Genomic DNA, 19,002 nt, shown 5'->3' on the forward strand with positions numbered 1-19,002 from the left:
TTTTATTGACTTTTTTCTGTTTAACCACCCTGAGTGGGTTCTGCTGTTACAGCCAAAGTATTCTGAGTATTCTGTTAGTTAAGGAGGCAAAGTATATACGCAATTTACCAAAGGGAAAATAGAAGTGTAAACAAATGTAGGGACATATATTTAACATCCCTTGGCACAAACATGGTTCAGTCTGCTGTGCTGCCTGCCACGTGCCCAGAGTGGTAATTGCGTTCCACTAGAGTTCGTTGAAACTGTCTGGTCTTCCTTCCAAGTTTGCCCCTTAGGGCAAGGACCCTGGCTTCCACCTCCCTTGGAGTGCCAGGCACACCTTTTCAGGTACATAGCAGGTGCTCACTGAGTGTCTTGAAGGAATGGCTTTCTGTGTCTCACAGAGGTGTCTCAGGGGCTCAGTAATGTTTTTTGATTTGGGAGGCACATGCAGATTGTGTAGCAAGCTGCAGTTTTGTCAACGATCCTCCCAACCTGAAGGGCCCAAGGTAAAGGCTCCCTGCCATTCTAAACATGTACTTTACTGATGTCACATACTCCAGTTTCGAGTTTTGTTTGTTTTTCTTTTTGACAGTCACCTAACAGGCATTTTGTCACCTGCAGAAAGTTTTGCCTTGAAGGGAAGCAGGCCATCTGTTCTGATTCCACCAGCTGCTCTGAGCTGCATTGCAGTGCGCCACAGTGGCGTTGAAAGGCTGTGGTCATTAGTGCCTGTTAATGATGGCTGGAAATACTATGCCATAGAAGCCTCTTGGATGACAAACCTAATAAATATGCATCAGGGGTGTTTTCAATAGTGGGTTTAAGACTACTGCAAGTCGTTCTCAACTGAGGTTTTATTTCCAGCCATCCAGATAATGCTTCTCACTCTCAAACACTTTGCTCTGTTTATTCCCTGCTTTTCTGCTCATGCAGAATCTGTTTTTAGGATAAGAATCATTATTTTAAGCTTTGTCCTTCCATTCTAATTAGTGCTGGTTTAACAGAATCCAACCACAGCAGGCAGTGGCATGTTTGGCTTCTAGGCTGTTGGTATAAAAGGGCTGTTTACCACATTACCAGGCGCCTCCGAGGCCCCTCCTCCTCTCTGTCCGTCCGTCCCTGGCCTTCTCGCGCTTGCTGCTACACAGTTATGGAACGCTCCGATTCTAATCTGAACTAGTGGTGGGTGAGCAGTTAGGGTTTTCTGGAGCACTTGATTGATTGGTTACCTTGAGGAAAGGCCCTTTCTGTACAAGGATTGTAGATACAAAGGAGTATGCTTCATGCCAGATCCCAGAAAATTCTGCAGACCGGGTCCTCGCTGTAGTACATGGGATTGCATTACAGTTCGGGTGCTTTGTTGTTACACGCTCTTGGATGGCATTCAGAATGGGATCTGCGTTTTCGCTCTCTGGCCATGGGTAAGGCCTGCAGGAGAGTTACAGTTCAGATAACTGTACTGTGTCAGCAGTTGATGCTTCTCAACATAGCTTTTCACATACTTGAACAATTTTCCCTTCATAAGCAGTCAGTTGTTTGGCCTCGTGAGCCGTCCAGTGAAAGAACTGTGTCTAAAGGCCATGTTGTTGGTGTGGACATTACCCAACTTTCTCAGTTGGTCTTGCAGCCAGTTGGAGATCAGTTAAGAGAACTCAGGGTTTTGACTTCATCCCATCTCCTTCTCCTGTTGTCTTTAAATGTGGCTGACAACAATCCCCTGCATGTGCGCGCTGCACCTCCCATCAGAAGGTGAATCCGCTCCTCTGGAGTCTGGGCTAGTCTTGTGATTTGCTTTGACCAGTCCGTGGCCACTTTATGGAAGCGAACTTTGTGGCTTTTGGGTGTTGCCTTAAGGGGTGTGGTAGTTTCCATTTTCCCTCTGTATTAGTTTGCTGGGGCAGCCATAACAAAAATACCACAGGCTGCGTGGTTTAAACAACGCAAATTTATTCTCTCACAGTTCTGGAGGCTAGAAGTTCAAGATTGGGTGTCGGCGGTTTTGGTTTCTCCCGAAGTTCTCTGCTTGGCTTGCAGATGGCTGTCTTTTACTGTGTCGTCACGTGGCATTTTCTCTGTGTGTGCCCATCCCTGGTGGCCTTCCTTTTCTTATAAGGACCCCAGTCATATTGGATTAGGGCTCACTCAAATGACCTAATTTAACCTTAATTACCTCTTTAAAGACCCTCTTCAAAAATAGTCACATTTGGAGGTGTTCTGGGGGTTAGGACTTTATGATAGAAGTCCAGACCCTCTTAGAAGGCAGCTGCCGTATGAAGAAGTCTGACTACCTTGCTGCAGAGCGTGGCTCTGGTGGATGCAGGATTGCCACAGGAGAGGAGGTCCGGCCAGCGCCAGCCCCTCCTGCCACACGACTGAGGCCGGCGACCGGTGAGTGAAGCCAGCCATCCTGGATCCGCAGGCCCATCATGTGGCCCGGGCCCCACCACACGGACGGAGCAGGGATGAGCCCCTTGCACCAGGCCCTGCCCCATTAGAGGATTGTGAGTGCCGGCTGTGGTTCTAAGCCAGTGTGTTTGGGGTGTTTGTACACAGCAGTAGAGAGCCCAGATGCCACAGTGCTACATTTGCATGTGGCTCAGTTATCGCATCTGACAGACATATGAAATAATTCACCAAGTTTTTGTTGAGTTGTTTTTTGTTTCCTCCAGGTTATTGTTTTAATAAGCACAATTTTAGCCTTTTAGATGTTACTCTAAACATTAAGTACTGGATGATCTGAACATCTTAGCTAACAAGAGCATTTGTGGAGTAACTTTATCATGTCTGAGTCATCTACAAGTCTCTGCATTCGTTAATCTCCGTAACCAGTGTCATCTCCTGAAATTCTTTGAGAGCATAGCAGTTGAAGAATGCTCTAGCTTAGCTGAGAACCGTGCTTCTGTAGACTCAAACATAAGCTGCTTTAACCCAGGATGGCTAAAGCGTGACCCAGATTTTCAGGCTTTTAAAGGCCACCTGACAGGCAGTAATAGAACTATCAGATTCGAGTAGGGGAGGTAATCTATACTAGCTTCCTGCAGGTCCAGGGCCGTGAATGGGCCAGAAGGATGTTTTAACACTGCACTCGGGTGGTGAAATGACAGGCTGGGAAGCTCGTTTATGTCGGTTGTACCTGTCTGTGACTGTCAGCAGTAAGAAGGGGGTACAGTTCCTGAAACACTTCACGGGTCTCATTCATACCATGGAGACCAGTTACGTGCTGGGTAGGAAGCAAGCACAGGCAGAACGTGCCTCCGGCCTGGAGAATATGGGGGCCAGTGTGCCCTCCACAGAGAGAGAGAAGGCGTGACAGCAGCCGAGCTGCCAGCTCCCTGCCCTGTACTCAGGTGGGGAGAAGGACCTACAGGCGTAGCATCCATCAGTTACTGCCTCCAGATTGACTGCATTGCTATGAAAAGAGAGAGAGAAGATTCCTTTAGTAGCTGAAGTGAATGTAACTTCTTAAGCTTCCTCAAATTCTGTTTGGGGAATTTTAGTATTTGCCATTTTTAATCAGAGGGACTGAAACATTAAAATTAAAACTCTGCTTTGGGGCTATCCCTGTGGCCGAGTGGTTAGGTTCACGCGCTCTGCTTCGGCGGCCCAGGGTTTTCCCAGTTCGGATCCTGGGCGCAGACATGGCACTGCTCATCAGGCCATGCTGAGGCGGCGTCCCACATGCCACAACTAGGACCCACAACTAAAAAGGTATACAACTATGTACTGGGGGGATTTGGGGAGAAAAAGCAGGAAAAAATAAAAAAGATTGGCAGCAGTTGTTAGCTCAGGTGCCAGTCTTTAAGCAAAACGAAAAACTCTGCATTCAAAATTTATAAACTAAGTGTAAAATAAATTTAAATAGGGGCTGGCCCCGTGGCATAGTGGCTAAGTTTGTGCACTCTACTTTGGCGGCCCAGGGTTTGCTGGTTCAGATCCTGGGCGTGGACCTCGCACTGCTTGTCAAGCCATGCTGTGGTGATGTCCCACATAAAAGAGAGGAGGCCTGGCACAGATGTTAGCTCAGCAACAATCTTCCTCAAGCAAAAAGAGGAAGATTGGCAACAGATGTTAGCTCAGGGCCACTCTTCCTAAAAAACAAAAACCAACCTAGAAATGTAAATAAACTTCCAAATGAAGTATTTTTTAAGTTTGTAGGTTTTTATAATTCTGTAGTTTTTAAAACTTAAAACTACAAAAAGACTTTGGGGTACCAAATGTAGAGATAGATATATTTTATTTCATGTTTATTCTGGATGGATATGTTTAATTAAAAATGGGGTCCACTGTACATACTAGAAATTAAGTACTATCTATACACACTCAGTAAGCATTAATACACTCATTAAGTGTGAGATGCTGCTATTGTTACTGTCTTGATGAGGATGATTTCACATTGGGGAAGCACATAAGGCAGTGCCCTCAAGGGGTGTACCCTCTCAGGGTAAGACAGAGAACTTAGCAACAGACCACACCTGGCGCAGAGGAGGGTGGATGGAGGGAGCCGTCGTTGTAGGTGCACTGTGTGCCAGAGTCTGTTGGGTGTTTTACTTCATCAGTCCCAGGAGTTAGATTTTATTATTTGGGAAATGAGGCTCCATCCAGTTCAGGTCACTCACCTTGTCGGTGGCAGAGTGATTTAGAGGTAGGTCTGGATTGCTCTGAAGCTGGATTCTTTCCACCAGGTGAAGGTCAGAGGGATGTGTGCTGCTGGGAGGTGGGGAAAGCTATCCTGGAGGAGGTGGCCTGTGAGCAGTTTTTAGGGGTGACCTGGATTTTTATAGAGCAGTAGTGGTAAAGGGATGGGGTTTGGGGCATCTTGAGGGATTTGGCTGGAGGCTGAAGTGCTTGGAGAAGGAGGTGAAGTTGGAGTCTTCTCAGCTGGTCCAGCACGTCTCATGCTGGGGCTACAGTGGGTAACCCCAGAGCAGGCCCTGCCTTCACGGAGCTCAGAGCCTGTCAGGAAAGACGGACTTTCAACAGATTAAGCCTGGCAGGGTGCTGCCAGAAGTCCAGCGCTTTATGGGATGTACTGCAGGGGACAACGCCTGCTTTTGTGCAGAGGGAAGGGTTCCGCTCAAGCTGAGATGCAGAGGGTGGGTGGGCATTGGCTGAGGGTTGTGGGGAGAGAGCAGTGCGTGTGGAGGCGCGGTGACAGGTTGAGGAGCCGAGAGACACCCTGAGTGTGGAGATGGCGGCGCTGGAGGGCCGGTGTGGTGAGAGGCCCCGAGGGAGGGCGGCCTGGGCCCTTGCAAGAGTTAGGCCCCTGGGGTGGGGCCCCGGGAGGGCGTTTTGAGGAGTTACTCCGCGTGGAGGCGGCGAGCAGTTCCCGCTGTTAGAGTGGGTGAGGTAACGGAGGCCCAGGACCCGTCTTATTTGAACTCTCCAAGCATTTTCTCTTTTGTGCTTCGTTTCCCCCACCTTTGTCTCTTCCGCTGTCGAGGGACAGCGGCTCAGGCGGGCCCAGCCCTCTCCTGGGAGACGGCGGTGGTGGGCTGGAGCCATCACTCGTTCACTCAGTAGTGTGTTCTGGAAATTTGTGCTGGAACTAACGGATGCTTTTGAGCAGTCGGGGATCAGAGAACCTTGACGCCCTGCGCCCGCTGTCCTCCAGAGCCGTGCTGGCCCTGAGCGCCAGAGGCCCCGCGGCCCCGGCCCCGGCCCTGCCGCGCCCCCGAGGCGGCCGAGTGCGCGCACCCTCCGGGAATCGCTGTCGGGGGTGCTGGGTGCTCTTCCTCCAGGGCCTTGTTGCAGCCTAGGGTCTTGGCTGTCGCCGGCTGAGCTGTGTCAGCAGCAGAAGTGTGGGGACAGGTGGGACTGGCATTGCCTGTACGAGAGCCGCCCTGCTGGTGTCTGGGTCCTTGGGCATTGGCGTTGGCGTTCTCGCGGCGTCTGCAGTGGGCGCGGGCCCTCATCGCTGCCTGTTTGCGCGCCCTGCTCGCTCGCTGCTCCCGTCAGCCTCTACCTGGTCTTCAGGGCGCCTGGTTCACTTTTCTTTTCTTTTTTTAAAGATTTTATTTTTCCTTTTTCTCTCCAAAGCCCCCCTGCACATAGTTGTGTATTTTTGGTTGTGGGTCCTTCTAGTTGTGGCATGTGGGATGCCACCTCAGCGTGGCCTGATGAGCGGTGCCACGTCCGCGCCCAAGATCCGAACCGGCAAAACCCTGGGTCGCCTAAGCGGAGCGGGCGAACTTAACCACTCGGCCACGGGACCGGCCCCTGGCTGGCTCCTTTTCAGTTGTGGTGGAGCTCCTGGTCAGAAGCCTACAGTTTAAAATCACCATTAAAGAGGGATCATCAGGATCTGAGCTTTTTTTTTTTCCCCTGCAAGGATGAGGAAATTCCAGCTAGGCTGTTGCTACTTAGCAGCTGGGTTCTTTCTCTCTTTCGAGGAGGTGCATAGAAAGCCAGTGCAGGGGTGGTGATTGATGGTGGATGTCTCGGTATCTCGTATTAAGTGCTTACTCTTAGGTCCTGTGCAAAGTGCCGCTCATGCATGACCTCTTAAGTTCTGAGCAAGGGGGCTGGGTCCCAGCACTCATCGTTTCATAAATGAGGCATGCGAGCCATGCTTGGTGGTTGAGAAACTTGTCCAGCATCGCTGGAGCACCTGTTATGTGACAGAGTTCTGAACTGAACCCAGGCCTTTCTGACACCAGCACCCTTGTTTGTAAATCTTGCCTCTACTCTGTGTGTGCAGTTTTGCACCTTATTTATTTATTTTTCAGTCAAACCCTTTCCATGCTGGAGATTCTCATTAAACACAGTGACGCAAAACTTCACTCACTTAGTGAAATTACCAGTAAGGTTAATTTTTTTTTTAAAAGATTTTATTTTTTCCTTTTTCTCCCCAAAGCCCCCCGGTACATAGTTGTGTATTCTTCGTTGTGGGTTCTTCTAGTTGTGGCATGTGGGACGCTGCCTCAGCGTGGCTTGAGGAGCAGTGCCATGTCTGCGCCCAGGATTCGAACTAACGAAACACTGGGCCGCCTGCAGCGGAGCGCGGGAACCCAACCACTCAGCCACGGGGCCAGCCCCAAGGTCAATTTTTTTTTTTTTTTTGAGGATACTGGAGTGTCCAGGCGGAGTCTGTGTGGTATGAACCAAGCTGCAGAGGGAGTGGCTGGGGGTCTCGGGGCAGTGCTGGCTTCGGTGCTGGGGGTAAGGGGCCGAGGGTGGGTGAGCCTGGTGCCAGGAGGTCATTTTCATCCCTCACATGCTCCCCTCCCTCTCCCTGACCACCGGGGCCTAAGGCACCCCCTCCTCAGTCCCCTTCTCCCTCTCCTGACATCAGCTTTCCCCTCAACTACTGGGAAGTCAAAAGACAAAATAAATAAGAATCTGTGAGTCCTGCCACGGCCCCAGGCAACAGGGAGGGGAAGCCAAGCCAGGCACACTGCCCCGGAGCCGTGCTGTCAGCCCTCGGAAAAGAACAGGTAAAGTGCAAGGAAAATCCAGTAAGTAAAAATATACCAATGACTTTGTCAAATATACAGCTGCTGGCTGTCAGGGGAGCAGGCGGCTGGCTGGGGTGGGTGGCAGCAGCACCCTGGGAAGTGTTGGCCGACACAGCATAGAGACAACGGAAATAAATAGGGGTGGGGAGTGGGCAGGGGTCCTGCCCACTGGGCCAGTGCCACAGGAGGACGGGGCCTCTGCCTGCTCACCTGCCCTATCCCTCCAAGCCCTGCTCGCCAGGCTCCCCAGTGCTGCGGCACTGACACAAAGCACCCGGCCGACAGGCTGTAAGGAAAGGATTATAATGTGGGGGTGGGAGCGGGGTGGGGACGCACGGAAGCCGTGCAGTCAGCCAGGGCTGGAGCCGCCCTCAGTACTCGTCCTGGTCTTCTTGTTGGTGTTCCTCAATCTCATCGTCCTCAGGGGGTGCAAATCCTTCCTCAGTGGCATAGAGAATGCCAATGATGCCCGAGATGACAGGGCTGTTCTCACTTTCGTGTTCCTGGCAGATGAGCTCAATGTCTCGAAGTTTGCTGAAGTAGAAGTCACGTTCCTTCTCTAGTCCATCCACTGTCAGCTTCAAATCCAATAGCTGCTGGTTGAGTTCAAGAATTTGGGCATCAGTCTCATGGCCGCCATTTCAGGCTGATGGAGGATTCTTCCGGAGGATGCAGGGTGGGGCCACATTGCTCAGTCGGCCAGAGGTCTGCATATTTTTGGGGCCTGTGGGGGACGTCCTCTGTGGAACTGCTGTGCCAATGAGTTTCTTGGATTTGTTGAAGATCTGATCACCTGGGTTAGGAGGTGGCGCTATGTCCTGGCCCTGCCGCGCCAGCAGAGGGTTGTAATCCTTTCCATCATAGTTTGCGTCAAAGAATTTCTTAAACCACTGAATAAACTCAAAATTATCTTGGAATTTTCCTTTCACTAATTTCTCTACAGGAATTATTTTGTCAACACCCATCTTCTTGAAAGCTGCTTGCAGCACCTTGAAGTTGTGGATATATTCGTGCTCTAGCTTGGCCTGGAACTTTACCTTCCTCAAGTGCACACAGCCAGGGAAGAGCATGTCCATGAACTGGCAGTAGGCTGCCCCTGAACAGAGCTGTTCTATCTTGGTATAGTTGAGGTGCAGGGAGTCATTGACCCAAGCAAGCATATCATGGCGACTCAGATTCTCACTGGTCACAGATGTGGAGTACACATTGACGGCCATACCCCAGAGTGCGCGAGGCGGCTCTGGCGGCGGCGGGGGAGGGGGGACAGGCGGCAGGGGCGCTGCGGCTGCGGCTGCGGCTCCGGCTGGCGGCTCCGGGGCGGAGGGTCCTCCCAAGGTCACTTTTTTTTAATGTTTGCAATTTACGTAAACTTTTTTTGTGAAATTGCCTACATATATGCTTAGCCCACTTATGTATTGTGTTGCTAGTGTATTTTCAAGAAAATCAAATATGTGGTCTCTACGGAATGAAAACATGAATCTGCCTTCTGTCTCCATCTTCTTATTTCCCTGAATATGCTACAGTTAAATTAACGCTTCGGGGAAGACCTCTTTTGTAATCCAGAATAATCCAAAGCTCATTTCTCTAGTTTTGAAGCCGATTCATTGAGTTAGTCTTCCTTCCTGGAGAAGAGCTCTCCAGTCCCGTTGGTGGCAGCATGCACCCCTGAAATCCTTTTTCTGTTCTGTTGTTGGTGGGGATTTGTTTATAGCTTGGGAAAGGGGCTTCAGCTGCTTTTCTTCTCACGGGAAGGTCTGTCTTTGCCTGGATGCTAATGTCGCTGCACGTTGACTTTTCCTTTCCTGTCTCTTGTTCTTCCTGTGGGTATCGATTAAGGGAAAGACCTTCACAGTGTCTCTCCAGCTCCTCACTAACAGCACTTAGAGCAGCGTGTGCTGTAGCTGCACTCGGCTAGCTGATGCGAAGAGCAGAGGCAGCAGCAGTCCAGGAAAGGGGCCTTAGTTGCTTACTCTAAATGTTAACTTAGACCAGACGCCACCGTCAAGGCTTTGATGAAGCTGTTGACTTAGACCTTCTGGACGCTGGCGGAGCTTTGTGCTGTACAGCTTCAACACTCCCTTGAGGGGAGTTAGGCCTTCTCGGTTATATGCGTGGTGAGGGGCACACAACCCAGAGTTTCTGAAAAAACGCTCTTAACAAACAGGCACCCTCAGATGTCAGATGGTCAAAGGCCAAAGGACACAGACAGCATCTTGATAAGCAGTATTAGATGTTATGTGGGGGAGAGCAGAGGCTTGGCAGGGAAGTAATTCAATCCACAGGTTCTGATAATGTAATAAACTACACAAGGGTGAACTCTGAGTGTTCATGCATGCTAGAATGTCCTTCAATTGAATTATTGTCCTATAGTGGTTGTCTGCCCATATGCTACTGTTTCAAATATTAAAAAATAACACAACTCACTTTTTCCTTAGATGGGAGAGAAAAGACACAGATCATCCGCACCTTAATAATTTGCGTGCCTTCCTCTCCCCTCCGTGCCTGTCAGAGCTCATGTTTTGGATTTATTAGTTGGGAAATCCTGTCCTAGATAATTAAGCGTACAGACTCTGTGTGGTATGGGAAATAAAACTGCTCCTCCATTGTGCGCGTCCAGTTTAGTTGTGGTGGCAAGCCTGCAGGCTTCTTTAGCTCCAAGGGGCCCCGCCGGGAGGGAACCACCTAGTTCTTCAGGAGCAGCTGTGTGGAGTGCTTCCCCTGTGTAGGCAGTGATGGTGTCCCATTAGAGGGGCTCTCCCCTCACTGGGTTTCCCGGCTCCTGTCCAGTTTACTGACTGCAGGAAGAGCTTGGGATCCCTCGCATGGTGTGAGAGGCTCTCAAGGGGACCGAAGCCCCTGCCACGTACCAGGTGCTCTATTTCAGCAGGCGTCAGAGGACATGATGTCATCCCCATTGGAAAAATGGGGAAGTGGAGATGCCAGTGGATTGAGTGACTCCTGTGAGCCTGCAGTTAGTAAAGGATTTTGAAGTTCAGGAGTTTGAACCAGGTGTCAGATTCTAAAGTTTATGTATATTCTACTTCTCAAAGCCTATAAATCTTATAACATCCTCAGTAATAACTTTTGGTAACGATCTGAAGGGTGTTACTATTAGTGTTTGTCATTAGGTTCTGAAGTTGTGATTATAACAATAGAAATGCTGGTGATTTCCCCGCCAGACTAGCTGGGATGGGGTAGACAATGGTGTAGGCGACAGCCCTGTGGGGGGCCGGCCCCTCCTCCCCGTGTGATGGCTTTGCCTGCCTACACTTCCCTTTATGTTCCTTTCCTTCAGGCCCACGGAAAGGGTCGGGGATGCCTGCCCCTGTTTTTCTTGTTACTTCCTTCGGATCAAATTCAGACAATAGAGCTCCACGCCCTCAGGAGGAGGGCTCTCCCTGGCCCTTTAAGCTGGTTGAAATGACTCTTTCTCTGATCTAATTGGGTTTTTTATCCACTTGAGTACTCACAATATTAGTTACCATAAATCACAAACTCTTCGATTTGGCTTGTGTAATTATTTCACCCCAGTTTCTCCTAGAGTTAAACCATTTCAAGTTATGTGTCATAGATTCTTGTAACTTTTAGATGCTAGCACTAATCATTAACACTAATTATTTAGCTTTCCTCTACTGATAAATTTGTAAATGGAGATTTTTTTAAAGCAGACCATTTATATTCAGGTAATATGGAGTTAATTTAAAAGCTATATGCTAAAAAGATGATGTATAAAGAATATTAATGAAAATTTTGGAAGAAGGAAGAAACATCACTCATGATGCTAATATTATTTTCATGTTTTGTGCATTCACTTTGTTATTGTCCATATACAAAAGTATTTTGTATACTTCATTTCATACATAGCATATGTGCTGCTTTTTAAAGTAGTAGCTAGCTAACTTTCACTTTAAGAGAATTTGATTAATGCTAGAAAAACGTTTAAAGTAAGCCAAATGTATTTTTTCTTGATCAGGGCAGATATGTTAATAGGTTATCTAATACAAATTCTGCTTTTTCTTTTTTTTCTTTTGAGGGGCATTTGCAGCATCAGGAATTGCCATGTGGTTTCTAAGGTCTCTCTCTGTTCTAACAGGATATATGAGAGGAGGAGAAATATAGAAATATTATATCCACTGTTTGAGATCTTGAGGAGATCTCTGAAAGATTAGTATGTGTGCTAAGGGCATGGCTTCTGGAAATAAGTTTTTTAGGTACTTAGAGAAAAGGATGCTGAATTCTACACCTGAAACAGTCAAGCCCCAGATAACTCACTTCCTTGGCCTTGGGGCCTACGTTCCTGGCCCCTGGTACATGTCCGTAGAACTTGCTTGTCCTCTATTTTTCATCTGTGCTTCTGCAGATGCACTTCCCTCTGCCTGCTACTTCCTGCTTACCTCCTAGGACGGAGCTCAGGTGTCCTGTTCAGCGTGGTGCCTGTCCTGACTCCTCCTTTTCTCTCCGGCCAAGAGCAGTTATTTCTAGCGAGCTCTCTGTGCTTTGTAAATATCTACTCCTTAAGGAGCCCTCTTGGCCAGGGCCTGGGTCTCACTCGCTTACACTCTGTCCCAGCACCTTGAGTAGTACCTGGCACTTGGTGGATGGTCAAGGATGTGGATGGAAAAATGCTGCCCTGGAAATATGAGCATTCTAGTGTGTATGGCCCTTGCCCACTTTTCTTTCCTCCCTACTCTAGTTTTTTTTAAAGATCGGCACCTGAGCTAACATCTGTTGCCAATCTTCTTCTTTTGTCTTTTCTTTCTCCCCGAAGCCCCCCAGTACATAGTTGTCTATTCTAGTTGTGGGTCCTTCTAGTTGTAGCATGTGGGACCCCGTCTCAGCATGGCCTGATGAGTGGTGCCAGGTCAGTGCCCAGGTTCCGAACCAGCAAAACCCTGGGCCCCCAAAATGGAGTGTGCACTTGGCCATGGGGCTGGCCCCCCTACTCTGGTTTTTAAGAATAGATTATTTACTTTTAAATAGGTGTTTAGTTTATTTATATATTTTTAATTAGCTTCCTAAAAATATTCTCCTGTCTGCCTATTCCAAGGTGAGTTGCAAAGTTCTTCAGCATAAACATGATGGACCCTCGTTGACAGTGGACTCTTTGGCCCTGATATGGGATGGTTTTGAATTTAAAATTTTGCTTTTCAACTAGGAAAGAGAAAGGGTTCCAGTGAGTGAGCGCAGGGCTGTGTCCGAGGCTGCTGGTAATCCTAGCTGTAAATGATCTTAGCAGGTCGTGTTAAAACTCTCCCTAGAAAAGTCAACAAATGCAAACATTTTGACAGAGATAAATCTTTGTTTTTACTCAGAATTACTTGCTCTGGCTTCTTGTCTTTCCACTCTGAAGTCACAGATAAGTTTTCTTTCCATGATTTTTCCCCAGTGTTTATCACAGCTGGCTTTTGTGTTCATATGCCGGCTGGGTGTGCGAGCGTTTTCTCTCTGGGTCGTCTTCTCTCCGGAATCCTTCCTTTGATTTCTAGAGAGCTTTATACTTATAATGTGTGTATCATGTTTGCTGTTCAGCCAATTTCCATGTGTTCTTTTTCATGTCCCTACAAACATACTTGCTGTGGGTTGACTTTTTTCCTCCATCATAGCATCTTGAGTACAGCTTGTTATATATTTGAAGCAAGACAACAGGGGTACTCTGGAAGCCAATTTGAGTTTACTTTTTATTCCTTTTCTTTCTTTTGAAAATCATTATCATGAGGAACCAGAGGTCTTGTGGTTAAACTCTGTTCCTTTTGCTGGAGGGTGTTGTGTATAGCAGGGGGATAGCATCTTTCTTCTCTGGTTTTCTTTTCTTCTGCTTCACCCCCTGAATTCTCAAACTGAGAATTCAGTTTGTAGAATTCTCCAATGAATATTTGTCTCCTTTCTCCATTACCACTCCAGTTTTTATAGGGATTATAATAGATAATGTCTAAAATGCAGGTTATTCGTGTGATTTATAATAAATAAAAAGGGAAATGTGCTACTAAAAAAATTATGTTCACATTGGAGAGCAGTGTGGTGGTATAAATGATACTGAATTAAGATTCTTGGTTTTTGTGGCGTCTCTGCAACCCCAAACTGTATTCTAAGTGTCAGACATACACAAATCTGGTTCTGTGAGCACATGTGCCGCCTCACGACTTGCCAACAAGTAGGAAGGAAATGGTCTGCTTCTCAGCGTGTGCACAGGTCTTTGGGAGTAAGCTATAGTTGTATGATTTATGAATTGTAGTTTTGTAAAGTGGCTTAATGAATTTGTTCACTTAGTTTTGATTGGATTATAATAAGAGACTGTCTTATGGTGAGTATTTGGCTGATTATTTTTGCCTTGTAGATTCTTTTTCTGGTGTGTTATGGGCACCTGCTCTCAATAAAAAATAATCCAGAAATTGCAGATATTTTCTCAATTTGAGAAATAATGTTCGGGGATGTAAGCCCAGAAATTTTAGTGGAACCTTGGTGGTTGATAAGTCAATTTATTGCTGAAAATCTGTCTAAAGTGAGATTTCTCCAAGAGCTGACATTTTGGACTTGCTGTTGTAAATGTATTAGCTACACATGGTGACCATTATTAAATTGAAAACAGCCTTTATTTGCTGATAGAATATCTTTCAAAAGCTGGAACTGTTGTCTCTTCTGGACCAGAAGTAACTGGGTAAAACCCCCCCAAAAAACTAACAATAGGCTGCATTTTCTGCTCACTGAGAAATTTAGCCAAGTAGTTACCAACCTCAGCTTTATACAGTGAAGATCTTGGTTAAACACAGTGCTTTGGGAGTGACATACTTATGGACCATCGAAGTTTTAGATTAACCGATGATTAAGCAGAAATCTCTGTGGAGAGTTTTTTTTGTGTAAATTACAGTTGATGATTCTGTTTTTCCAAATACAATGTGTGGAATCTGCTGAGTCTTTCTTTGATGGGTTAGGCTTGCCTTCTTGATGCTTCTCAACATTAATAATCATTGAATAACACTATGGACTTAAAAGGGAGAAAACTGGAACCCAAGGGAATCCTTGGAAATCCTTTTCAAATGTTTTGTTCCTGTAAATAAAATTTTAAAAGTAAAAGTCATGTTAAAGGTAACTTGGCTCTCTGCAAGGGCGACTGTAGGGAAAGTCTTGCTGTTTCGAAGGCTCTGTTGGTCCCTCAGGTTCTGCGTTGGGGGGTTCTTAGTGTCTCCCCAGGGGTGTGGTGGAGTGTTGAGGTCCACAGTGTCTTTGGCCATGCCCAGAGGCTCTGGATTTAGATAGTGTGGCGTAAATAAACATATTTGTTTCTGTGGAGTGTGTAATTTAGAAGCATCACTGCTAACTACCAGGTTATATTTTTAACCTTTTAAACTGTTGGTTTCTCTTAATGCATTGGGCTGTTGAAAATGAGATCAAATCAGAGATTCAGCTGAGGAGAATTGGGACCAGAAAGCAAAGCTAGAGATGTCGTATTTGATAGATCATTCTGCAGGGTTGTTCAGTAAGAGGAATGCCTTTTGTTTAACTAAGAATAAAAATAATGATTGACTCCTTTAGCCCCCTGATCTTGGTAATTGTTACATCCTCTGATGTAATTTATTGAGTGCCAAGTGTTTTTAGTTGATGTGTAAAGCATGGAATTTATATGGGACGCCTGCCAGTGGTCCCACTCTGAGGTTGAATGTGTGTCTTTCTTCTTCTCTTCTCTTCTCCGCCTCTCCCTCCTTCTCCTCCTCCTCCTCCTCTTCGTGTAGTCTGTGCTCTGAGATCATTCCTTTCCAGGGAGGCCTTGGCGGTTTGCCTTTGGCATCTTCCTCTAGGAGTCTCATGTGTACCTGCCAGTGTGGAATTAGTCTGTGTTCCAGCTCCCCTTGAAAGTCGCTTCACGCTTCCTTGCCTTCTGGATAGATGTGATGGTGTCATGCCGCCTGCTGTCTAGTCCTACATCAGCTGGAAAGTGTGACTGGGTGTTAGCATCACAAGGTGATTTTCACCCACCCAGACCCAGTAGAAACTCGTTTTCATTTACTAACTGCACTAGGGGCGAGGGCATCAAGTTTACAGGGAAGTGTCTTAAGGTGGGGTCTGTAACCTCTTCCAAAAGTGGTTTATGGCTTCTCATTCACATAAGAATCCCACAGTAACTTCTCTTTCCTTGGGAGAGACTGTCCGATTTGCACAATGAGATGATTTTCTCATGTGAAATTTGAGAAATTTCTTTTCAGCCATTGGAGTGGGTAATAAGAGAAAGAAGAGCTTTTTGGGCCACGTAACAAGTAAATTGCTTGAATATCTGGATTAAAGTGGAGGAAAAAATGAAAACCTGAGCTGCTAGAGCTTAGTGGGCCGTTGGGTCCCTATCCTTGGGCAGGACAGTGGACTCTTTCCACGTTCCCTCCAGGGAACCTGACCCCGGTTCCTGGTCACTCCAGAGTGTCTCAGGGTTGAGTCTTCCGCCAGGCACGTGTGTAGAAAAGGTGGCTTTGTGCGTGCTTCCTCTTTGAGGCTGCTTAGCAATATTGTTAGTGTGTGAAGAATGACTACTCGTATTCGTGTGTGAGCTCTAACTTTATCATCACTTGTTTAAAAAGCAAGATTGTGTGATCCAGTTTGAGGCTAATGGTTTGGATTTAAGATTTTAAGCTGTTCTGAGTGTAAGTTGCTAGTGTTCTGTATTTAGGGAGGTAAACATGGGTTCATCTTTGCAGACAGTTGGGAAACCTGTAAGAGTGATGTTTGGATCATTCTCACAGAAGTGTTGCTTGATTCCAAACGTTTCAGTCTGAAGTGGGGACAGCCAGCTGCTCTGCTTCCGGCTGCCGTTAGTGGCCTCCAGCACTGCTTCACCTGTACATTTTCCAAGAGGCTCCAGGGGATGGGTTTCCCGCAGGCAGCCTTGTGGCTGCCGCCTTTGCTGCAGACGTCGGCTGGCGCAGGCTGCCCTCTGGCTCTCCAGTGTCAGGGTGCTGAGTGGCCAGGCCTGGGCCCCCCGCCCTCACTGTGCCAGCTCCCTACGGCAGTCTGCACCTCTTATGTGCTCTCGGAGCGTTACAATGCTCAGGAAATTGCCTTCTCCAAGACCTGGCTATTTTTCTTTAGAGCAGTCATTTTTCATGAGGAGGTAAAAGTACCTTCGGGAGTGTTCTTTGAAGATCATACATGTAGTTAGCGAAAAGTGTCGAGTCCCAAAAGAAAGTGTGTTTTTACGTAGATTTTGACACAAAGCACTTACATTTGGAGTTTTAGTCCTACTGTGGAATTTGCAAAGGCGTTTTGCAGGATTTGAGCATTTCCTGTCTTTGGAATCCCCTACGACTTTTTAATCAAATCAGAGGGCAAGTGGTTCTGTGATTCTTTCTGTCTTTCAAAGACTGAAAAATATTCATGAATTGTTTTCTATAATATCTGTACAGGAAAAGACTATGAAATGGCAGCTGCTTAACAGGAATATATAGTAGGGTATTTGCCAAATTTGAATTTGTAAAGCTCTGAAACTTTGTAAAATGATTTGTCACATTTAAGAAGAAAGGCAGGTCTTATTGTTAGAGAGACGTGAATAATGATGGCATACTAAAATTTTAAAGATTTGATCCACCAAGTTAATAATAGCATTTATTTTATTTCTGACTGTAATTGATTTGTGGCATAACTACAAGTTACACAGTGAGCAAATTGTTCTCAGTATACTGTCAGTCTAGTGAAGTCTGGTAAGTCTGTTGTTCGTTCATTCAGCTGGTTTGAAGTCTCCATAGCATAATTACGGATATACTTAGTTCATGTTGAAACAATTATTTCTCCTGTGTTGTTGATGTATGTGTTTTCTCAGGTGCCTTTTCCCAGCCTGGCTTTCACTTCTCCTGCTGACTAAGTTGATGAACATGTCGGGGAGGCGGTGGGAAAGAATGGGGGTTACAAGCGATTCAAGCTGGTCCGGCCAGCAGGGAGCTGGAGGCATTTTCAGAATGTTGGCGACACAGTCACAGGGACAGCTGGGTGGAGGGGAGCCCACTGGATAAGCCACAGCATCCTTAATTATCTAACTGCATGCCTGGCTTCTGGGACACCCTAAACGGCAGGGCATTTCATACCCAGTCATTTTCCTTGGTTGGTGCTGGGGAGGAGGGCGGGAGGGCGGCAGGGAAGGGAGACAGATGGGCCAGGGAGGGTGGGGTGGTAGGAGAGAGACGTGGGGCTGCTGGACAGAGTGGGACTGAAAAATAGTGGCTTTTCTTTGTATCTGGTACCTTCAAGATTTGTCTTAGACTAATGATTAAACTATATTGAAAATTGATGTGTGTTTTGTATTCACTTGCTTATTTTCTAAGCAGAGTATCCTGTGGCTTTTTTGTGTAGTGCTATTAAAGTTTATTTCTTATTGAACCTGACTCCTTTTCCCCTATCTGTTCATTCTTTTGCCATTGTTTCCCTTTCCTTTTTTTCTCTCCTTTGGGTACGTTTCTGTTTTGGTTTATTTTTTAAATCTTAGGTTTACTTTGCCTCAGGTGCCTGAGGGCCTTTTTCTCTGTGTGCTCCCTGTTGTGTTTCAGCTTGCCTTTGCTACTGTCATTCCGTGTTGCAATTTTTTGTTTTTGTAATTAATTTTCTAAAAATTTAATTCTGGCAACCAGTGAGATTCCACTAGCACAGATGAAGAACAGAAACACCAGGGCCAGGGAAAGTCCTGACATCATCCTGTCGCACACCCCTCCCCTTTAGCCAGCTTTCTAGTTGGTAAAATCAGGCCCCTTTCTTTGGAAAGGGTGGTGCAAACCAACGTTGTCATTAAATGGGAGAGCTGGGATTTCAGTGTTTGAGGCTTGTTGCTAGGGCATTTCATTGCTGCTTAAATTGGCTTTCATTAGAAATGAATGGTTAGTTGCCTGAAAATGGGCCTGTCCTCCTCTCCCCTTCTCTGCTTCCTCCCTTGTTAACATCTTATCATGCATCTGAATGAAATGAAGATGCAGCCTGCGTGTTTATGGCTGAGTTGTGCATCCTGCCTCAGACGTGGGTATTCAGAACAGGGTATCTCCGTTGAGTGTATTTTTATCTGAAAAATTTGTAATTGTACAGAACTGATGCATCTGTCCCATTAATGTCTTTAGGGCTTATAAAGAATAGTTGATAACAACTCTCTACCCTCAGAACACAAACAGACAAACTCCTTCCTCCAATTTCAGATAACCATTTAAAATGATTTAAGAGAGTACCAGTGGTTGCTTGGTCAAATGAATCCCATTTGAATATATTCTCGTTAGGTGCAAATTAATCTAATTTTCGAAAGCAGTAAAAGCAGCAGTAAGTACAACAATAGTGTATCCTATTTTGACCGTTATAGTGAGGTCTAAAAGAAAAGTACATTAAGTTTAAGCAAATCTTGAAGATGACTCCTTCTTTGAAAAGGAGTTACTTTTGAAAGTTTCTAAGTAAAGACTGTTACGTTAAAGGGTTATGTGCACAGGCAGCACAGCCCTCAGAAAGATTGCTAATCCTCTTCAAGAGGGTGGTGGTCAACCTCTCCTTTTGGAATGACAACAGGAAAAGAGACTTTTCAAGGCTTGAAATTATTTTTAGTTTTTAACTTGATAGCCAA

The 19,002-nt window shown here is 46.4% G+C and overlaps 2 protein-coding genes across 2 annotated transcripts in view; one reads left to right on the plus strand and one right to left on the minus strand.

The window, feature by feature from the left end:
- The window catches only part of PELI2 (pellino E3 ubiquitin protein ligase family member 2), a 180,354-nt gene that overhangs the window by 7,206 nt on the left and 154,146 nt on the right, over positions 1–19,002 (plus strand). The gene's annotated exons all lie outside the window — the stretch shown is intronic.
- LOC139079411 (microtubule-associated protein RP/EB family member 3-like) lies at positions 7,746–8,720 on the minus strand. The gene is given in 2 exon segments (XM_070594247.1): positions 7,746–8,184; positions 8,230–8,720. Coding segments are annotated over 2 exon segments (801 nt in total). The 5' UTR covers positions 8,654–8,720; the 3' UTR covers positions 7,746–7,807.

The sequence above is a fragment of the Equus przewalskii genome, chromosome 25 (assembly GCF_037783145.1).
Source record: "Equus przewalskii isolate Varuska chromosome 25, EquPr2, whole genome shotgun sequence".
Classification (NCBI taxonomy): domain Eukaryota; kingdom Metazoa; phylum Chordata; class Mammalia; order Perissodactyla; family Equidae; genus Equus; species Equus przewalskii.